We start from the raw sequence: 23,913 nt of genomic DNA, 5'->3' as shown, positions 1-23,913 counted from the left end.
CTGCTTGTAATGTAATTTTTGTAATGAATTTTCACACAATCTCAGGCTCTGGCTTTCACATTGACCTTAACAAAACTCAAAATCATTCATTTTAGACTCGTAATGCATACAAACTCTTGGTCAAGTACCATAGTAGTCTGCAAATGTGGTACTGTTAGCAATTATCACATTTATTTTACTTTGCTCACAGAGAGAGGTTGAACATACCAGAGTGGGTACAGTGAACATCTGAACAGAGAGTGCTGTCACAGAGAGAACTCTGTCATGATCATCATTGATGTATTCTTTTTGCAGTGACTTGTAATGCTGAGAAAAGAGAATATTAGGGAAATTAAACAAATAAACCTAGCTCATATAAAAAAGTAAACATTTTAAAAGAAATATTGTATTTGAAGTGTACTTCATACTTTCTAACAGATGCAGTTTAAACAGCAAAAATGGCACAATGCCCTCAATGCAAAGTACATAAGCACGTGTCCCACTGGGTTAACATTAAAAGTTGAGCACAAATTGAACTGCACTGCCAGATAGCAGATAAAATACTTTATCTCCTACATATCAATCTTTCCCAAGGAAAGAAAAAAAAAAATACTCGGGTGAAAAAAAAAAAAAATCAGTGAAGTCATTAACTTTATTAAAAGCAAGTCTTCTTCCTCCTTCAGTGAACTATATGGAGAATTATTGAAAGCTGCCTATAAAAGATGTGTACAATTAGAAATTTAAGTCCTTCTTTGCTTTGTCTCAGTTCAGTGAAAACCATGAAGTGTCAGTCACCTCAGGTTTATCAGAGTTAAAGAGTCTCCCTTAATAACAGAAGAAAATTTGGACTTATGTTCTGTATATTTAACTATTTTATCATTATTAAAGAAAGAAAAGATGGTTCTATAGTTCATTTGCTGCTTCAAAAGGTAAAGAAAATGCTAACAATACTGCATTCATAAAGATCATGTACACCTACATAACTATAAAAAAAACAGACCGATGACACTGGAATTAATACGCTCTATATAGGCTGACCTAGCAGTTGAGGCTCTGCATGTTAAAAAAGTCATTACTTATACAGAAACAATTTTCAGATTTTGAGGGAAGTTTCTGAAGTTACTAAAGATTCATTACATAAAACAAATAACCTGTTACCTTCACAAACTCCACTGCAAAAAGTTTTTTGTACTCCATTTCCATGAAGAAACTACTGAAGATAAGCTCATGAAGAACCTTCCTTGCTCCTGTGAAGAGCCAACACAATTCACTTCACTTTATTGCACTAAAATGCAGGTTTTTACGGAAGAGAGGAACAGATTAAAAAGTGATAATTAAAAAAATCATTAGGAAGCCTTGAAACAGTTATGAAGCATACGGACAAAGATATCCATATCATTATGTCCTCTCTTTTCAATAAACGTTTACTACTATGTATTTAAAACACAGAGAAAGCATCAAGTCCCTCACAGTCAGAATTCTTCAAAATTATAAAGCAGAAATGTTTAGGTGGTAAATACATACCCAAAATATCGATTCTTTAAGCCCTATAACTAAAATTTTATCAAAAAGCAAGACAGGAAAAACTATACAGAAGTGTTAACTCCATGTTAAATATACACACACACATATATATATATATATAAAAAAAAAAGAATTTGCCTCTTCAGTTTATAGCAACATGTATACACAAACCTTTATGAAGTTTGGCATCCCAAAGCATCAACTTGCTTATGAAGCAGGGCTTTTCAGAMCCAGCGTCTTCTTTGAGACATATCTGACAAAATATTTGTCGAAAGTCACCTACAGGGAGAAAGTTATTCATTTGTACAAGAATGCTTTGAAAATTAAAGGGCCCAAGACAATAGAATAGAATTACAGAAGTCTATTTTTTTAAGCAAAAGAAAGCACTTAAGAAATACAGATCAGTTCTTAACAATAACCTTCTTCAGTGAACTCCCCATGTACTCCCTTCCTCTTATTATTCTTACCCTCTTTATGTTACAAACTCAGTGATACAGAAGAATATTTTAAAATGAAATTCATTTTGCTTCGCAAAGCAGATCTACAAGCACAGTGCATTATGGTAGTATAGAAATACATAGGCTAGACTAGTCTCAACTGGTCTCTGCACTGGGCCCTTAAAGTCAGTATTCTGTAGGATTTCAGAAGATTATTTTATACTTTCTTTTACCTATCAGTAAATACAGTATTTGCTGAATCAGCTTTGGGATCTATGTATCATCATCACCTATGCGTTACTAAAGTTAGGAAATGAGCTCTTACACTAATGATTTCCAATAGGTAAAATGAAAAGAAGTGTCATGAACCAAGTTGCTGAGAACTTGGAAATAAATAGTACTAAGTGCTTCCAGATCAGCATTTTGTCACTGGAAGCAAAAACGGGGGGAAAAAAAAACGGGGACCACTAGATCAGCAAAAATTCTACTTGAATACAGAACATACTACTTGAGTATAAGCAGTGATTAGAGCTTAGCCTACACGCAATAAGGTGAAAAGAAAATTTACAATGGTCTCAGTTTGTCAAAACAAAGGTATAACATGATGATTATTTTTTACTGATACTATCTACTTTAATCACAGCTATCAAGCCTGAAAGAGGAATTAATTCAAGCAGAAAGTGTATGCTTTCACTGGTAGAGAAGTTCTGCAGCTTTCCACCAACACTGGGGACAGTAGCTTTTAAGGAAAAAAGTTACTGAAATAGGGTATGTGATGTTGAAACTGGGGATTATAGAATTCTGAGAAAAAAAAAGAGTAAAAGGAGGGAAGAGACTTTAAATAGAATTCTCAAGAAGGAACAAAGCATCACTGTTCATAACCATACTGACAGATTCCAGCACTCATACTGATACATAATTTATTTCCTACTTAGGAGGCACGTGAAAGTATTTTAATATGGCAATATAATATACAGCACTTCTGATGATAATTCTTTTTTGAGGGGAGAGAAGTGTTCATTAAAATGTTGACATGGCACTATTGTGAGATTATGCTTAAAAGTCATGCTTACTTGAATAGCTCATGAGTTTGTTCAGCCAAGAACCAAGGCGCAGGGCAAACTTTTGGTGAGCCATAACATCAGCATGCAGAACCTCCACATGAAGTGGTCGTTGAGAAACGTTTTCAGAATGCCTCTAGGAATCAGATAAAAAATAACTGATATAAATTAAAGATAGTACAAATTCTGACATTTGTCTTTAACATCTGTTCTCACTCTCAAGCCCACACTAACGGCAAACCTTATCAAAATAAATCCATTGATGCTTGGGTTTTAAATGTATCTCTCTAGTTTTTAAACCAAATGTAGTTGGTTAAATTCAATTTCAAAAAGTTCACAGCAGGTCGTAAAGACATGGAAGTGCTAAGTCAAAGATTACACAACAGAAAAATTAGTCTTCAGTATTAACAAAAAACGAACAAACCTTATCATTAAACAAGAAAAATATTTTAGGAAGCTACCTTGATTTCCTCCTTTGCTTCCTGACAAGATGCATAATGTCCTGCCTTAACAGCTCTACGACCCTGTTTAAAGAAAATACTGAATATAAGACCAACATAAATCATAACTACAAAAAAAGAGTCACAGATGTAATCCTTGCTCTATTTTACTATTCACAAAAGAAAACCTGGGAAAAATGTCACTCATGGTGCTCTTAGACATTTAGGATCATAACAAAAGTTATTTTTAGAAAACCTCTATTTGAATTAAACAAATAATGAAACAACTTAAGAAAAGTAAAGTCTGAGTACTTTAACATTATAAAGAAAATGTATGTCTACAACACAGAAATTTTTGCAGAACACCATAAATAGAATTTTTTTCCTAGTAGAAAATACACTCAATCTTCCCTATCATGTCTTGCTTCTATAGATAAAATAGAGGAGTACATTAAAAGTAGTGGGTTTGATAGCTCTTTCAATAAAGCCAAAGAAAARTGTCAGCTTAATCTTCCATTTCCACAGAAAGGAAATAGGAGCTATGGGCTTCCAAATAGGTTTTCTATACTATAGAGTTACACACACGAAGAGAGGAAGTGGCAAAGTTATGGAAGTGTTTTAATTAAAACAAAACAGTATAATCCAGTCTTGAGTGCAGCAGGTGCTTTGTAAAAAGACAAGTCATGTCAACTCTGATCTAAAATTTACGTTTCGCTCAAAAGGAACCATTTGAATTTATAAAACAGTAAAGGTTTAAAGAAGATCTTTAAAGATTGCTGTATAACCATGTATGCGTATACAGATTTTACAGGCCTGAAACTGCAGAAGCATTGTAACAACATTAAGACCGAAACAGCATTTGTAAGTAAAATATGACTAATTTTCATTATCTGAGCAGCAAGAAATACAAAAAGAAAATAATACAGTTTTCACAGGTTAAAAAAAAAGGTTTCTAATATTAGTAGGATGTTTTATATGCAAGTATACAATGCATACRCAGGTACAGGCATAAAATAAATACAACTTCTCTGTGTGTATATGCAAAGTGCATTATACTTTCGTGTAGAAAACAAGTTTCATTATAACACAAGCCAACCGGCACTCTGAATGTTTTTTGTTTTTTTTCCCCCAAAGGGAAAAAGTGTCTCTACATCAATGGTATAGAGTCCTGATATGGACTCAAACATTGGTCTGAGAAATGAAAAAGTAAAATCATCATGTTCACCCACATCACCTTATGGATTTTCCCTCGTTTCATTTGTTTAATTCGAAGCTTCAAGACTTCCAAATTAAGTCTGAACCAGGAAGAACACCAATTCTTGCAAAAGGTAAGAAAAATAACTGTTTAAATATGACTGAATATGCGCATTGCTGTTTTAATGTTTATTTTAACAGCATTTGTCTGAAATGCAAACTTTTGACATTCAAAGAAAAAAACAAAAAATGTCAAATAGATGAAAGAGGAACAACTTCAGATAAATCAGTGCCAATACTCATTTTCAAGAAATTGGATTTGTCAAAAAGCGAAATTAACATATTTAAAACTCTTCCTGAGGCAAGTGTTGATTAACAATTAATCTGCAACATGACTTACTCTCTCCAAGCTCCAGCATTCTAGAAACAAAGATTTAGCGATCAAAAGATTACAGTAGTGCTTCTTAATAATTAAAAAGGGACTGTCCCCCAAACAACGAATGCACTAACCTCTTTATCTATGGCAGTAGTATGCAACTGGGCTTCACCAAGTTCGCAGCCCAGTGCCCTTTGCAGGCTATAGATGACATGATCATAAGAATGGTGTTCATCATTGAAAAGGACACAATAGTAGTTGTCTACCTTCTCTCTACTGGGAAAAAATCCAGCATTTCATCACACAAGTAAGAAGAAAATTATAAATATCCTATCTAGTACATTAACAGATCACTTGCAATCTCATGAGAGAAATGAAAAATATCAAAAAATAAATTATAGAAGAAAATTAAGCATGTTCTTTATGTCAGAGGCACCAAAAAATTGCCCATTTCATCTACATCAAAAACCAAGTAAACTGCAAACCAAGTACAAAAGTGCTTTTAAATTATTGGATTAATCCATTATTACAASCTCTCTGCCATTTTATGATCTCATTTTTCTTTTTAATGACACAGGGATCTTATCAATGTGTACAAGTACCTGAATRGTGGGTGTCAAGGGGAAGGGGACAAACTCTTTTCTGTTGTCCCATGTGACAGGACAAGAGGCAATGGGCAGAAACTGAAGCACAGGAAGTTCCGCCTGACCGTGAGGGGGAATTTCTTCCCCGTTGAGAGTGACAGAGCACTGGACCAGGTTGCCCAGAAAGGTTGTGGAGTCTCCTTCTCTGGAGACATTCAAGGCCCGCCTGGATGCAACCCTGTCTACCATGCTGTAGGTGACCCTGCTGAGCAGGGAGGTTGGACTAGATGATCTCCAGAGGTCCCTTCCAACCTTACTGATTCTATGATTCCATGATTTTCCATTTTGGTTGAGCAACATCATCACAYATTACTTTTTCCATAAAGAATCAAAAGTTTATCTGTACGTAATTGTAGTTCAAAAACGTTACAGTGCTATTTACTGTGCTTTTGACACTAACAACTTTGCTAACAATTTTGCCTGTGGGTACTGCTACCTTCCTGCAAAGTCTAACACCTCCGAGAGAAAACTGGAAATACTCCCTACCTGACTGTGAGCTCCAGAGGCAGCTCCTTCTCTTCTTCCCATATAAGCATATCTACAATGTATTTTATCACAGAGGGAAACACTCTCCTAGAGTGTTCCATAACCTCTTTATTTAATTGACATTCAGAATTCTGTAAAATAAATAAAAAAAATAAGAAGTCAGTATCAATACAGAAAATAAATTTTTTWAAAAAATGAAACAAGAGTGTTAGTAAAATACCTTTTTTAAAAAAGAAAGAAAAAGGAAATAAAACTTATGTTTCTTAACCAAATTCATCTCACCTCATTTCTTCCCTTAAAATCATTCCATCCCAAAAATCTGTCAGTATTATTCCAACAGTTTCATCCACCGTTTTTTAATCCATTCAATTTTTATTTAGGAACAGGCTATGAAAGACTTCACCAAACACGTTAGGAAACCTCAGGTTCATATACCTTAAAGTTACAAGTAGCTGGTAAACAGGTTGCTGTATACCTGAAGATACTAAGTTTGCAATCCAGATGTAAAYTCTTCCCCTGTAGTGGCAACCTCTTCTGTCTGTATGAGTAGTCTCTCAAATATTTATGAGACTCTTTGAACAGAATTATCCAAGAAAATACAACTCTGATCTTTTCAGAAATCCCATGCCAGATTYACTAATTATTCAAAATATCCTTATTGACAGGCATATTTTCCATCTACTCAGGCAAATCTTAAGTGATTCATCTACATCACATGATAATATTACGAATCCTTTCTGTAACATTTTAGCATTTTTAGGAAAAAAGTAGATTATAAACAAAGAAAATAATTTCCAAGTATGCTTTTAAGAATGAAGCAATCAAATGTTTTGGTACAAGTCACAGATCTTTTCCAAAGACATTCTTTTGTGAAAAAAGGGATTTAACCCAAAGGCCCTAACAACAAAAACATGTCTTCTAATATTAATGAATTTTTATTAATACCACCTATCTTTCAGCATATGCATACATAAATGGTATATAATATTATTAATGATAATACAAGCAAATCAAGTGATTCATATACAAATATGACGCAGAAAAAGAGGCCGGTGTTTTCTAGAGCATTTGCACAGAAYTTCCCAACTAAACTGCCTAGGAAATCTCAGCATGTATGTGTTGGGCAGAGGGAGAAAAGAGAATTCCTAAGAAAAAAGTATTTCCCATGCGAATTTTGTCCCCCAAATACTAAGGGCACTCACCTCTCCAATAAACAACTGGACACATGCAAATATAAAAGAACAATAGCAATCTTTTTAATATAGCTAAGAATCATGGAAGTAGACAGCTTTTTAAAAAAAGAGAAAATTGTGATGCGTAAACACCTCCTGACTCCAAAGCTTTTCTTTTTAATTGGTTTTTAATTAGAAAGTTTGTAAGGACACTGTATTTTAACAATACACACCTCATATCATCTCAGAAATGCTAAAAATAAAATTYGTCTGCTCCTTATCCTTCAACATAGTCGATTGAAACATGTGCTTTACTATACATTCATTTTTAGAAGGAAGTCATTCTGTAGATCAGACTCTAAACTTATCAGGCTTTTAAAAATAGCAGCCAGTTCCCAGGCACTTATTTATCRTGGTTTACACAACTAACAAACACATTGCCAACATTCCCCTCTTCTCATTTGCTCTTACCTTATCATAGTAAGTTTATAAGCATCTTAGCATGATATATCCTCTATACTGACAGCACTTTGAGGGTACTGGCCAGAACCATTGAGAAAAGAGTTGGTTTTGTTTGACAAGCACACAATGCACTTCTATACTAAAAGAAACGAAGCTGGAAAGGAGATGTGTGCCTGTTCCAGCACTGACACTTTCCTAATGCACTGGCTGGTCCTTACTGAGTAAGGTGTTGCTTGTTTTCTCAAGCTCTACTTTCTGGTTTAAGTTAAACTAATTTATTTTTCAGTAGTTGAACAAACAAAAAGCACAACAAGCACACAAACTACTCAGAAGTGGGCTAGCAGATGCTGACTTCAGATAGGATGCAGTTCTATTTATTTTATCTAGAATAAACTTGTGCCAACTATATGAAGCTCCTCTTCTTCACTATTCCAATTCAAAGTCCAGTAAGTACCCCCCAAAACCTAAAGTTTCAGCTAATGTGAATAGATTTAGAGTAAAAAAGGTGAGAAAAAGGCTACACAGTTGCACAAGCCCATAACATTACTGCTTTGTCTCACCTTCCTGTGAGACCAGTGCTCTTTACTTCGTCATTTGAATTTTTGCCAGACCATAGGGAACAATACTTTTGCAACAAAAACAGAGGAGCAATTAGCATTCGTCAAATGGGCCCCTAAAAGTTTTTTGTTCAAGCATCTCAAAACAGAAGGTGGAACTCAGATCTGCCCAGGAAAAAGCAGTTTTATCTGCAGCAACTTATTTGTTTACATACTTTTTTGAAAAGTATTTATAAGGTGTCTTTAATACATTAACTTTTTGAGGTACAGTAAGCAGGAGACAGCCTAGTATAATAGGTTAGTTTTAGAGCAGAGCCTTATACTCAATCATAATGACAGATCCCACACCAGAAATAACTAAGTGACAAAGAAAAAAGTGTTCAATACTACAAGCGTGGAACAAGAAGATTCTATAAAAATCTAGTACTATATCTAAAAATTAACTATCCAGTAGAAATCAATTATTTGTACATCAGAACAGAATACTACAACCTGCAAAGAAAATAGTTGATGAGACACTAGAATTTTGATTCAGAACCAAAAGGTAGAGAAATGGACAAGATGGGCAGGTGGAACTGCTCCATCATTTCTGCCTTTTGTGGAGACAGGAAGGATACCCAAAGAATACGTCCAACCCCAATAAACACYGATTTAATTCGGTTAGACTTGCCATATCATTTATACAACATATGCAGTTTTGTAAACAAGAATAAGCATTAARAAAAGAAAACCACCACACATCAATATTTACAATATTTATTCTTTCACTTCTAGCAGTATTCTTACCTCTTTCGCAGTCCCTGATGCTCCAGGCTCATGTTTAGTACACAGTGGTCCTGCCTTCCAGGCCTCTGTATCTCCACAATCACAAAATCCTCCTCCAGTGGAGCTATGCATCTGTGAAAAATAAGTATTTCAGTCATGCAATATGTAATAAAAAGAGGAAAATATAATATATAGAGACTTAAATATGGCACATTTTTACATAACACCTCTATAATACATATAACACCAGTATAAACATCTGCTTACAGAATACAAGGCTCACCAAGTAACCCACAGACTTCCCAATTATTTTTACTCAGGTAAAAGTAATTATCCATAGCTTGCCATGAAACTCCAGAAATAAAATTACAAAAAAAACCCCTAAGTAACCTAATAAAAAAAAGACTTTCAAAAATTCATTATTTACTTGAAATGTTTTAAAATAACCCAATCTAATTAGACTTGTTTTGAGCAGGAGGTTGGACTAGATAATCTCCTTAGGTCCCTTCCAACTTAAATTATTCTAYGAATCTATGAAAATAAAGAGTATAAATTTTATTCTTTACACTGTATCTTTAAAATGGAAATATAGCAAATCTKATTCCATGTGACAGTCTATTTCCATGGCTGATGTTTTGCCTGAAGACGACAACCTTACCTTTCTGAAAAACGAAGAAAGGGAGAGAAGATATCAAACTGGTTTCTCTGCCYAGCTGTGATTTCAAATTGCACTGTAACCATGATTATCTATTTTCTTYGGTTTCCGGCTTACCTCTCTTTAAGCTCTCCGTGTCCACACATGTGTGTTCATGCAYGTGCATGTGGAAGCTGCATTAACATTATTCAAGGCAGTTTTGTATGTCTTTGAATCAATGCTTAGAATTCATTTTCYGACCAGTATATGAAGACTTGCACAGAGGGGTAGAATATTATAATTTAGTGCCCTTTAACACGAAATTGATTGACACGTTCTTTGAAGCACTCTCTCATGGAATTATACCCACTTAAAGGGGATTTATGATCATTTGATAATGTAAGCAGAAAAAAAATGAACTCTTGAACAGATGTAACATCAATGAGTAAAGGAATAAGAGAAGCCTAGCTCACTTTTCAATGGTGAAAGATAACTAAATTGAATTAGTTAAGGTATTGGAATCTCTCAAAGATGATACAGATTTGGCTCAGAGAGAGTCAAAAGAATATCAGAAAAAGATTATCTAGGTCCAAAACAATATCCTCACTAAAAATTTGATGCTCAACATATGTTGTAACTTCTAAAGTCCATGCTCTAAATCCAAAGTTGTTTATGCAGATCTAAATAGAGGTACAGAATGGGAATGTGGAGACTGCATCTGTTACAGGAGAGAGGAAATAAGGGCCCCTCCATATACACATTCATTCTAAATTTCTGGACAGAATGCAGTCTTGTACACAAAGTACAAGACAGGACTGCCACTTTCCTTCACAGCTTTTTGCTCTGGCACAGACAGTATTTTCTTTGGCGATGTTGCCAAAGAGAACACAATGTATGCATTCATAGACACTTCCTCACCCTTCGGTTCTTGACTTAGAAACTTGTTTTCCTTGAAACAAGCTTTATGCATAAAGCCTGCAGTTAGAATCATCACAGTCAAACATTCAACAAGATCCCAGATTCCTTTTTTTTTTTTTTTTAATTACTACTGCAGTTTACGATATCCTTGAATTAAAACACACACACACTTCTCTAAAGCAACAAGTACAATTTCTTAACACAGAATTTTTCTACCTTGTACCGATGGTTCTTGTGAATACTGTTCTGGAAGCAGTCCATGCAGAGTACACACGTTGGATCAACTGCACAGTCTCTGCAACAAAAACGGTAACTGGGTAACTTTCTAGAAACAAACACATGGAATTTTCACACGCAAAACAAAATGTTGCTCTAAAATTTAGGTTAACAGATTTGTATTACAAAAACACTGGCTACTCCATGTCATTGAAAGAGGACGAAAACCAATCTTGTTAGGCTCAAACCATGCATTCTATTAGGTTCTATTAGAAATGCTTGATTTCCACTTTTAAAACCTGTTGCTAACATATTTCTTTCTTTGCCTATAATGAGAAGCTATTAAAAAACATAATGAGACTGACTTTGGAGTAACCTTTATCATGGTTTTCAGTAACAACTGTAGTTATTTTGCTAATGAAAACTTATGTTGTATGTCCATTAGGCTACCTTAAAACTTTTTAAGCAGTTGCAAGTTTTTTTTTTTGTTTTTTTTTTTTGTTTTTTTAAGTGTTTCTTCAGAAAATAAGCTATTTAAATTTTAATTTCAGTGATTTTGATCAAGTACTCAAATATCTGGAAATACAGAATTACACTCATTCGTGCAATCTAATTCCATTTTTTCAATCCTCTACATACATATATACTTCATGCAGCTTTTTTTTTTTTTTAAGCATACTAAGACTTTTTTAATGATTGTTTCATTCTACACAAAATGCAGATGACAAGTATTTAATAACAAGTTTGTTGTTTCACACCATTGTTCAACATCTAGTTCAAGGCCTTTTTTACAATATAACTAAAATAGCATAATAATTCTGAATATAGAATTAATTTCCTTTTGAACCTTTAGGTGACAGTTATCATTATTGTAATAAAATATTTAATTAATATTCATTTATTACTAAAAATGTACAACAAGGTGAGTTAAAACAAACAAAAAAAATTAAGACAGAAGTACCTGCTAGATTTGAATGTCAAATTTTACATTTTAGGTTTTATTATTTCAGAGTATCTATTATTTTTAGCATCTTAGAAGTCTAAAAGAAAAACTTGCTTGACTTCAGTGGTAGTATTAAATCAGCATTTTTATAAATACCACCAAATTGTTGCAAGATAGTAAGCCATACACTTTTCAGTGAACGTGCAAGGATTCATACAAAGACCCTTTGCACTCAATCTTCATCCTAAATAGTATTATTCATTTTAATAATGTTATTTTGGTATTTCTGGTGCAATGTTCTAGGCTTTTAAAATAACCCCCAAATGACAAAAATCTATCATATAGCATCATATTAATACCAATATATTACCAGCTCAGTTGCAATCTTTGCAGCCATCATAAAGACCTCTGATACATGAATTAATAAAGTAATATCATATCAATAGGTTTTCATCTTTAATACACACAAGGWTGAGAAAGAAGGTGAAAAATGATCACGGCTTATAYAGATATTACTCAAGCAGCATATTGTTCATGCTCAGAAATGCTGGATTGTGTTTTAGACTTTGAAAAGATGAGCACTCTAATGTGCAAATTTTTATTGACTGTCTTCCCTTAAACCCAGGTACAGGTCCCATACTCATGCCCTATCATGCAATCTTTTTAACCAATGACCTTCAGTACCTTTGGTATTCTTCCCATTTCCTTCCTCTTTTCTCTGCCAGAGCATGCCTTTCACATGTAACTTTGCTTCAGATTTGAAACCACTTTAGAGTGAGCAAATGCCACTGTCTGTTACTTAAAGACATAATGTGACACAAAATGATTACTTTGCAGGGCACCCAGTTTCATTAAGTCTACTTTACTGCATTATCTCACAAGGGAACAGTCATGATAACATACCTTTGTGCTTACCTGCAAGAATATGTTGTCTCCCCTCCTTTGAACACCTTCCCACAGAGCTGCGAGGTTCCACTCTGTTGCAATTTCTCCAGRAAAATATCTGGGTCTTCCCCAAACAAATAGCATTCCAGAGGGTAAAATATTGTTGCCTGGACCATTTCTTCTTGTTTCTCCAGCAAGGGGTCCATTTCAGCTGAGTAGATATTTGGCACATGTTTTGCCAAGCACTGTAAAAAGGTAGTCTGGAAGTCGAATCTTTCATCCCACCACTGCAAGAAAAATAAGTGAAAAAGTAAATATTAATGAATAAATAAAGAAATTAGTACATGGGTAGTTTCCTAGTTCTCTCCAATTGCTCTACTTCCGTTCTCCGAGTCTGAACATTCTTTCTTTCGTATTATTCCCATTACTTAGGGGAATTTCGGTTTTCCCCACTGCAAACMRGATAAATTTACTCACTAAGGCTCCTCAAGATCACCTCTTTTCACATACAACCTTGATTTATCTCCCGAAGACTTATTTTTGCAAGAAAAATACATGCATCTTCACAAACAACCCTAAAAGGAACCTTTCCTAGGCCTGCAACTACAGAATGAGCAAAGYAAGCAAGAATTTGGACCAGCAACACTTTACTCCTTTCAGTCTTGTTCAACTTGTTTAAAATGATGAAAACACATAAATCTTAGGCAAAAGATTAAAAAAATAAATTCCCARTTTCCAACTTAAGATAAAACCTACCTCAATCTAATCAATGGGTTACTCCTASGAGTTGATGAAGATAGAAGAACCAGACACAGATCTGTAAGGCTACAGCTCCATAGTTTACTATCAAGATTAGAACAGTTCTCCAACACAGAAAAAAATTAACCTAGAACAGATGCAGTCCGAAGTACTGCAACTCCATCCTCTTAAAGCTAGGGCTGCCTAATATCAAATAGTAACTGTTCGTTTTCTGAAATACTATGTCTGCTTACTAGACAGTTAAATACAAGCAATTCTTTCTACATACAAAATCTAAACAAAAGAAACCAAAATGAGATACCAGGTTAAGACAGCCTGGATTAACTATAATATTCACTACCCAAAGCTAAACTGTCAAAAGAGATTTGTTCCATGTTGCAGCCACACTGAACAACATTCTCATTATGTCCTGAATAATGAAACTAATMCTTAAAATAAACTGGTTTTTATCCTGAGGCTTCTACTGATATTCTGGCCATCAATCTTCACTAGCATTACCCTGATGTAGTCCAACAYATCATTTATCTTGGGGATCCACAAACTCAAAATCACAGAAGAAAACACATGGCAGACATTGATGGACAAGAGAAGAGAATCCATAGACAACGCTGTCAAGCAGAGGAGCAAACCTGTCCTCAGATCATCCTAGCAAGACTGTCCTCTCATAAGCGCAGACTGATCRATCTAATTAGATTTCTTGAAATACAAAGCATTCAACTCACCACAAGTATCAGAAAACAAAGATCCACTCACCGASTGAAGGGAACAACTAACCTTTTAAATACCAATTCTAACAAAAATTCTAGATCTGGAAACACAGCCAGATGTATTACTTGAACAGTAAGCACCATAAAAACCTTAGTGTACACAGGCATATAAGCACACATGCATATAGGTATACATCCACACACTCAAAATATATAGATACATATGTATCTTCACATATTCACAGTGCTAATCAAGGAAAAATGGAACAAAATTAACTGATTCATTTTTTATTTTAATTAAGCTTAAAATTTCTCAAATAACTACCCGACAATGTTATTTTTAATTATGCTTAGATAGGTTACAGAAAAAGATACCAAATTGTAAAAGGTAACCGAAAATGAAATCCAAATGCAGCAAATACCTGCGCAACAGCTTAAGAAAAAGGGGGGGCAGGGGGGTTAAGCAAGGGTTCTCAGAAAAACATCAAGTTGTGCCCCCCGCCCCCCAATTTTTAAGCTGRGAAAAAGCCACTTATTCCTACATCATAAATAAACTTCAGAATTAAATGTTGTTCCTTGAACAAAGGCACAAACTTCTGTTTGTTTCYGTAGCTTGTACCTACGTTGCACTATGGCGTTTATCAAGTTGCCTCCCAGTTTGGGTACAGCATCTGCCCAAGCAAGGGAAGAGCAGCGACCTCTCGGCACGCTCTCTTTCAAAAGCACACGAGAATCCCAGGGTTCRGCCCTTCTGTCTTAATTAGCTATTTTCCCAAGAGACGGTGCAAGTTTAGCTTCCGCGTTACTCAAACAGCGTACAATAGCCTCAAGAAACACGAGGCTAAGTTTTCTTGAAAATCTGCCAGAAGCGCAGAATGAGTTCTCACACAGGCTAATTCCCAAGCGTTTCAAGCATTCCTACCCAAAGCTTTTAATTCTAGTTAAATGTTGATCCGAGAATGGAAGATGGGAAGTAGGGGAAGAGAGGAAAGAAAGGAAGAGATTTCTCTCAAGCAGGCTGGCTGCCTTCTGGTAAACATGTTAAAAGTTTATTTTCAGTCTGCATCGCTCAGTAAAATATCCATTATACTCCTGAAGAGAAATGAGAATATTCTTGTTGCTAGAAGCTGCACCAGGCTAAGTGTCAGATCTACCCCACACCTTCTGTGTCTCCTAGGAGAAGTAGTATGTTGCTTGTGTCTAAATYTGTTCCGTGTGCTACAGTCAATCGTATAGTTACACACAAAACTGCATCAAAAACATAAAAACGGCCAAATAAAGCACACCTCTAAGTTAAAATTGCTTGTGCTATGTTAGCTTGGTCTTGTGCACACATGTTAAAATTAAGGTCTACTTCAGTTAGCACTTAGAGYAGTCCCACCTTTCGCTCACCCCCTCACCTGAGCACAGCCCTATGAAAYGCTCAGTTGCTGCAGTGAAGAAAACCACTGAAAAGTTAAAAAAAAAATAAAATAAAATACTTTTTCTCCACTGACCATACACTGACCCATTAAGAGGAAATAAAATACCACATTATCTTCAATTAAATTCTAACCATCCTATGCACCGTAAGAGCAGGGAAGCCATAAGCGTGCAGGAACAGTACAAGAAAGCTACAAACAGAGCGCAGGCTTTCACTGCAGCATCGATTGCATTCACTGGGAGAAGTCGCATTTCTTTCTCAATTTTCACGGCACAGTTTCCATTCACTTTCCAACTTCTGCTACAAGTAAGTCTTACAGAACAGTCTTTTTCCAAATTTGTTTCTACTCAAGAAGAAATCTGAAACTGTGTACTGAAAGAGGCAAAGGTCRTGAAATAACATATTCAAAATAAAAACATAATTATGTTACCAAAGCAGGATTATCAATCTGCAGTTCACAGACCCCCAGCACTCACAGACTACTTGCTCAAGTCCACAAACTGCAAGTAGCAGAAGCAACCCATTGGAAACAGGCCTGAATACGCTTCACTGCAGTCTACACTATTCTACTGGAAAATATTTTTGGCCTGCAAACTGAAAACCACTGAATTAAAAATAAAATACATTTGGAGTAAATTAATACTTTACTTAAAAGCTGAGAAATGTCAATATTAAAATTCATGGTTTCTGAACTAGCAACCTTAATCAAGTTCTTTTGAYGGGATTTTGGGCTATTTTTTAAAAACTGAAGAAAAACAGACAAGTCATCATGTGGAAACAGATGCACACCGCTCAGACACAGGCTGCCACAAGTAATCACCACAGGGGAATAACCTCAGCAGTAACACACTTCCCTCCTTCCTCGGAGGGAGCAGGAGCCACGCTCTGTTGCTGGGCTTTCCTGGACACTGATAATAGCAGGCGACCRGGGGAACTTCAGGCACCTGACACTAGCAGGGAGCATGTCAAAGAAATGCATCGTCTCCCTTCCACTTCAGTCCTCCAGCCTTCTCCAGTTCTACCTCTCTTCCTCCTCAAATCACTGGTTCCTGTTGCATTCTCCTGSAAGATGACAGCGATTTTCAAACTGTGGGAAAAGGGGGGAGGAAGGGAGCTGGAAGGAGTTGCAAAGCTATGTTTCTCAAGGTTAAGTAACYCTGTCAAAAGAGCAGAGACAGCATCCATTTTGCATCCAAGGCACTTGACCTGTTCTGTATAACAACCTAGTAATCTTTAATGACTCCCTAAAGGAATAGGATTCCAGAAGTGGTACCTCACAACCATAAATCACCGGGACGTAATTTCTTATCTCGTACCAATACACCTTCTCTGTTAAAACAAACTACTGATTTCTCTTTACATGCGTAAGCATAACAAGATCTTTCCAAAACTTCATTCCAGTCAAATGTGCAGTTTTGTTCCACATCTAAAAGGATAAACAGTTTGTAGGTTTTTCCAAATCTCTTTAAAGAAGAATCATATTAGGAAAGTTTGACGATGAAGAATTACATTTGCCTACAAAGAGAAATACTCCTACAAAAACAGCAAAAATTTGAATGCATTAGTTTGTGCATACTTCAAATAATGATCAGAATAAAGAGCTAAAGAAGGATATATAGAAAGAGAAAATAGTTAACAAGCCTTTTCAAATCACTTTTCACCTTTAGATCAAGTGTCAAATGAGATTTCTCAAAACCATGACAGAATTTCTTCATCACTGCAATAGGTTTAATATATACATTAATTCAGTGACCACTCTTTCTAGGTGGTTTTTGTTTTACACTATAAGCATAACTACGTTTGAATCCTAAATTTTTTTCAAACTGTTTGCATTAGAAAATACTCCAAAAAACAGCTCTAAGTTTACTGCTTTGATTGACATACTGATTTCATAACACAAATGTGACAGCAAAAATATCAAGGCTTTATATTTTTAGAAATATATGTTAATGTAATTAGGCAAAAGAAAGAATATTAATATTTAAAACACTTAATAATAAATTATGAGAAAGCTTAGTCCGTGCATGGCATAAATTTGTCAAGCATGGGATGGCAGTATCAGCTGCCTGTCAAAATAGTAGGGAGAAGTAGGCTTTTAAAAGTAAATATATAAAATGTTAGGGGGCAGGAGGAGGCTATCTAATTTCAAGCAAGCGCTATTCAACATAAATACCAAATGCAAAAACCTGTTTTACTTTAATGCACTGAACAGCTGTTATTAGCTAAACAGAGATTATTAGAACAACAGATTCCAGAAAACTCCAATAGATCAATCATAAAAGAGTTTTTAAAAGAATACAGACAAAACAGGCAAAAGGCATTTCATAAATGTGTGGACTACTTAAAATTTTCTCTTTAAAAGTCAATATTAAAAGATTGGTCAAATAAAATGTTCGTATAGGGTTCCATTTTTAAATTTTACACTCAACCTTTTTCTCTTCTTTATTTTTGTTGAAATTATCAGTTTCCTAATGCACTGATAATAAGATCCTGCTGCAGTATGGAGCACTAGGCATTATTATAGTAAAAATAACAAAGAAACAAAGCAACCGCTTTCATCCTCAAAAAACTTAATATTCTTGGAAGAAGCTTCTTCAAATAAGCACCAGAAGCTAATTACTATATTTGTTATTCATTGCCTTAAATCAAATTGAAGCTTTTTAGTCCTGCTACCTCAGAAAAATGGGACCATCTCCTGACTTCACTTCTGTAGGTCGGCAAAGACAGTGGGATAAATCAAAAGATAACTTCAATTAGCAACTCAGAATGAATAATGAAGCACTGAAACATCAAAGCTACTGCGTTACCATGCCACTTGCCCAGTACAAAAATGGTTTAGCAAAGGTCAAACAGATTGTACAATTTTTAACTTTCAATAATTTGCATATATTTTTATGTTCAAGTGCTGGAAATAAATCAGTGTACTGCTATCTCAAGTATCTAGCATATTAAAATACACCATTAGTGCTGCCCATTATGTTGCATATACAAACTTCCCCAAAAACAGAGGAGGAGAGAAATAGTTCAGGGAGAGAAAAATAGAAGATGACCCACAGTTTTTAATCACATAAGTGGCATCCAGTTGTTCATTAGGGGTTTCACATTCTCTCACAAAGTATACTCAATGGATGAGGAGAGAAGCTAAGCTTTAAAAGTGATTGTTTGCAATTCAATTACAAAATATCTGTTTTCCAACATATCAGTAACACGGACCCTTTGTATGCCATAGCTGGTGCACCAGACTTTGCTCCACTCTGAATATCAGTAATTACACTGAAAAAAAGTCAGTCTGGTTTCAAAAGTTATTTCCAATTTGTGTACATAGGTACAACATGGGTAACAGAAATTCATTCTTCTACACCGTCCTAAAAACACAGCAACTCTGATTTGAAGACATAAAAGAGTTGCTTGATCCCTGCATTCATTTAAACTTTGGCCACTGAGCCAAGACTATTAACAGGGCGTCAACTAATGTTAAAAGATGCTTTAACAATGCAGGTGTTTGCCCACTGTGAATTAGACTCGGAATAACAGCATAGACTACTAAAACCTTGTATGCAGTGGAAACCACCTTGATTCCAGTAGTCGTCAATGACTACCAGTTTAGCTAAATCACAGAAAACCAGTGTCAACCTGAGAAGCAACAGTAACCACGAGTGTATAGCAGTTACTATTTCAGCCAACTGTGTTGGACAACTAACACTAATGTGGATCTTCAGGGTAAAAGAGGCACAGATCTAGGCTGTTCAGCTTCCTTGAAACTGCAAGTCAGGTAACAATTTAAAATCACATTTGTCTCCAAAGTTCCACAAATGAAGTTTCAGTTCACAGAGATAAGTTCTTGGGTGCAAAGAGGTGTCCAAGGAGACAGTAAAAATGAAATCATGGACTGCAGTTATCTCTCTCCCATACCACATCACTTACCAGTGGGACACTCTGGCCTAAACGGCCTACAAAAGCAGCAGGATATTACCAGGCAGATTCAACAGGCAAAACAAAGTAGCTACAAATTCTAGAAATAATTCCCAAGTCCTTGAGGCATGCAATCTGAATATTTTTTGCAATCCAAATTTTTCTGTCAACTGTGAATTAGGTAGATAGCAATATATAATTTACATAGCAATACTAGGAGAAATAAAAATTCAGTAACAAGCATTAAAGCAAAACAACATCCAAAACCATTCCTATTTTGGAAAAAAAAGGCAAAAAACAAACCAAAAAAAAAGCATATTTGTTCTCCTTGGGGGGAGGAGCAAACTCATCACCTTTGTGGATTTTTTTTGTAGTATTCTGTTGGAGAGTTTAAAATAAAACTTTTCCTTTAAGTTCTGGCTATTCATTTGTCAGACTCAAGATCCTTGTTATTTTGTTTCTAAAGGAACACAGAAAATGCTTTGCTCCTTTCCTTGTTTGATCCTTTACATCCAGGCTGTGGTCTCCTACTCCCCAGGGAATAGAGTATCTATCAAACTTATTAGCACCAAAGTGCACTTCAAAAACTGCACTTGCAGTGCGTCGTTATAACCAACTAACTAATAATCTAGTTTATTTTTTTTTTAATGACATTCATACTGTTTTTCTATGTTAATTCCCATGCAGTCAAATAAACTGGCCTTGCATCCACCCAAATTTAACCTCTAATTACCCTGAATTTCATGATCCATCATGCACACAGTTTAATTCTGCAGTAAGTTAACATGCAGTTAAATTCAGGTAAATCCATCTGTATTTAGCACTAATTCAACACTTCCAAATGCTTTCCTTTATATACCAAAACTAACCTGTTTATCTGTAGCTCCACTGGTGCACTGAGATCTAGTTAAACAGAAGCACTTCAGTAGCTGCATGCCATCGGGCACACCCACTGGCAGCTACATTCTCCTGGAGTCACATACCTCTCCCAGCACTTGAACAGCGCTACCGCAGAATTACAGAACCCAGAACTTGTGCATCAGGTGGACTTGAGCAAAGATCWTAGTTATTCTTCACAATCAGAGCTCACTCCTGCACTAACAAAAGCTACAAAATTGTCAAGAAACATGAGTAAATATGAAAGCAAACAGTGAAGGAAACACTTTCAAACCACAGCATTGCTCAACACCACAACAAAACGCAGGCACTCCAACAGAACGATAAGGACACAAGCAGGACTATATCAATCTCCAGTTACCTATCACAACTTCATGGACTTTCCTTCTTAGACACACTCATACATTGTACTATTTTAAAAATAAGGCTTTGACTACATGCAATTCAAGGCTTATTTACACACAAGGATACACCGATTTACCTAATGATGTAATTTTAAAACTAAGTTAACTTACATTATGTAATATAAAATTATACAGACATATTCTGGTTTAAACAGGTTAATTTAGATTAGGAGAGATCAGATTCCAAACTGAAAGAAGTGCAACTCCAAACTAAGACACCTGACAAAGAGCTTTCATTAGTCTCAAGAAATAGTCTAGGTCTGAGTCTGGATCTCCTCTCCATATTATTGCTGGATAACAACACAACTACAGGAGTCAGGCTCCTCAGCTGCAAATTGTCAACTCTTTCATGGCACTGAATGATATGAAAGCAGATTTAAAATACTTTAAAATGCACAAGTGCCTGTGTGTTTTGAGTTCCAAGTTTAAAATTAAAAATCTAGTTATTTTCCTGCCTTTAAAAGAGATTTCCCAAAAGTAAAGCTTTTATCTTTTTATACATCACTATCCCACTTGACTAAATTTAATCCCACCTACACTTTTGCATGAGTATTGACTGATGACAAAAGATGGGACTTCTGGAGAAGAAGAAAAGAAAAAAGGCACAACTGCAAGGTACATATACATCAAAAATTGAAGATGCAGTATGAATGAAAATCTTCAAAATATTTTAATACCTAAACTCAGCTAGTATATTCCAGATAGCAGCCACATAAGTAGGCAGAAGTCAAACTGGAATTTGTTTAGAATACAGATGGACAACAGTCAAATGGCTGCAGGGCAGACTTTCATTTGGTCACTAGGAATGGCAGCTAGCCACCCATTACACCAGCAAAGCCCAGCCCATGAATCAGCCAAGCAAACTGGGGGTGCTGCTACAGAAAGAGCACAGTGTAGACTTCAGTTTAGTTGGCAGGAAGTTACAAGGTCACTTCCAGTAGAACCCAGATGCAGCCGTACCTCTTTCAGGAACAGCTCAGATCAGGAAGCAGTATCACCACTTGGCAGCAGAACAGGGCACAGATGGGTCCTGTCAGACTTAAACTAGTGCAATGAAAAGCCAACTCAGGTATTTCCAAACTACACTCACATCCAATCTGAAGAATTGGAGTTAACTGCACAGACACAACCACAGAGTTGGTTGTGTACAGATGAGTTTATTAACTGAGGCATCACTAACCCTGCCAGACTCTAGCTGCCTCTTGGACGATCATTCAGATAACTCTGCTTCAAGCCCCCTGTGCTCTAGGAGGGTTTATTAGCCAGACTGTCATGCAGCCAGATGTGGTCCAGCACTGCAACCAACGCCTACCTCCCAAAGCCAGAGATGAAAAGGAGGACAAGAACCAGTGTGGCTACGCTGACACTGAGACAGGGTCGATGAGCTCAGTAAGGCTTAACCCAGCTCCATTGGACTGGTTGTTTCTGCTCCACACTCCCCAGTTTTCCTGATTCTAAAACCAAGCAAAGGGATATTCAGACCAGCTCTACTCAGTGATAACACAAGTCAAAGACCTTAGTTCCACCAAACTAGTGCCATCTTTAGTACAACAGCAAATTGGGTGTACTGTTGCCAGACTGCAGCTGTCTCTGGACACATTGCATGTTCCGTGTATAGCCCCGTTGCCACCTGACTAACAAACACTGTCAGCCCCAGATTAAGTCCATACCTGTAGCTCCCCATCCCCCTTAAGGCAATACCCTCACCCCATAATCACCCTCACTGTTGCTGCAGTCGGCTTGGGTAGGTGGCAGACACGCAGGCTGCGCGGCCACGTGCCACATTGATGCAGCATAGCCTATGTGGCCAACAGGTTCTTTTGGAAACTAGAATAACGCCAGTTCAGACAGCGGGTTTCTCAGCTGGCTGAAACCACATGAAAAATAAGACAACTAAGCAAACTAGAACTGACTCTTAGCAGCTGAGCATCTCTTCAACATCCTTCCCTGTGTTTTTCACAGTACTGGTATTAGTTTTATCCATTGCTTGGGCTAACTCAGCTTCTTATGTCCCTGAATAATGCAGGGTTAATTGCACTGCTATGCCACTGATTGCAGCTATTCCCTCAGCACTTCTCTGGCTCTACATATAGCTCTCAAGCTTAAGAAATTGGTTAACTCCACTTGTACTCTATTTGACCCTGTAATTCAACCAAATTACATTTCATAGTTTAGAATCAAGTAGTGTCTAATATACAAAAAAATCCACAGATAGACTACACACACAAAAAAAATCCACTTACAGGCCTCAGCCGTTCTGTGATTCCCTTCAGAAATGGCTCTGGAGTCACAGACTGCCTCCCTGTGATGAACTGCAAACACCCTTGCAATTCTGAGATGAAAGGTACAACCAAAAACAGTTTTGGGGTTACTGGTTACTGCTGCCTCCTGCACTAAGTAAACACCTTCCTATTTCTATTCATGGTGTTCAGCATCACGTAAAGAGCAGCTAGCAACTTAGCAATTCTAAACAAATTGCCTGTGCCCAACATCAGCATCCACAATCACACTACTTCAAATCCACATCTTCTCGGTATCCATTGCTCCTATTAGGGCAGTAGAAAAGAACATAAAATATAAGATTTCTGATATACATTCAGTGTTCCCCTTCTCAGGCTGACAGCCACTGCACTTTCATTTCTTCTAGCAAAAGCACTTGTATCAGTTATTACTCGGCAATGTGGTGGAGGAAAAAGGAGACAGTCCTCCACACGAACACAGACAGAGGCCAACACTAGACAGACGCAACACTAGATGAACCACAAATCAATAAATGATCATTTAAAATAACTCACGGGAACGGAAGAGGTACTTTTTTTTTCAGAAAAGAAACAGACAAGTATCTCCACCCACATCCCTTCTGAACTGCACTATTCGCTGCTTCGTTCACACGCTACAGCACAGTCAGGTTTTCAGCCTGTTTTTGTTGTCACTGTTGTTCCAAGGCAAGACCGCACTTGATTCTGTACCTGAAAGGGGAACTCGGATGAAAGATGCACCCTCTGGCGCCTGCGGAATGCGGGGAAGTCTCCGAGACTTTCCAAAGTCTGAGCTCGGGTAACAACCCCGCTTTTTTGACTAGCGGATCGCAGCGAGGGCGGCGGACGGGGCTTGCGGG

General features: G+C 36.4%; 1 protein-coding gene across 1 annotated transcript in view; it reads right to left on the bottom strand.

Annotated features, from left to right (window-relative positions):
* The window catches only part of UBR1 (ubiquitin protein ligase E3 component n-recognin 1), a 66,268-nt gene that overhangs the window by 40,244 nt on the left and 2,111 nt on the right, over positions 1 to 23,913 (bottom strand). Inside the window, exons 2-12 of the mRNA XM_085299883.1 lie at positions 23,765 to 23,905; positions 12,724 to 12,980; positions 10,866 to 10,944; positions 9,119 to 9,229; positions 6,142 to 6,272; positions 5,146 to 5,287; positions 3,463 to 3,525; positions 3,014 to 3,137; positions 1,675 to 1,782; positions 1,138 to 1,226; positions 208 to 306 (exon numbers count right to left, since the gene is read on the bottom strand). Coding sequence (XP_085156009.1) covers positions 208 to 306; positions 1,138 to 1,226; positions 1,675 to 1,782; positions 3,014 to 3,137; positions 3,463 to 3,525; positions 5,146 to 5,287; positions 6,142 to 6,272; positions 9,119 to 9,229; positions 10,866 to 10,944; positions 12,724 to 12,980; positions 23,765 to 23,905 — 1,344 coding nt within the window. The remainder of the gene's footprint in view (positions 1 to 207; positions 307 to 1,137; positions 1,227 to 1,674; positions 1,783 to 3,013; positions 3,138 to 3,462; positions 3,526 to 5,145; positions 5,288 to 6,141; positions 6,273 to 9,118; positions 9,230 to 10,865; positions 10,945 to 12,723; positions 12,981 to 23,764; positions 23,906 to 23,913) is intronic.

This window comes from Rhea americana, unplaced genomic scaffold, assembly GCF_003343005.1.
Source record: "Rhea americana isolate MKP2758 unplaced genomic scaffold, rheAme1 scaffold_155, whole genome shotgun sequence".
NCBI classification, from domain to species: domain Eukaryota; kingdom Metazoa; phylum Chordata; class Aves; order Rheiformes; family Rheidae; genus Rhea; species Rhea americana.
The sequence above is the reverse complement of the archived record's forward strand: the minus strand, read 5'-3'. Positions and strand labels throughout refer to the sequence as shown.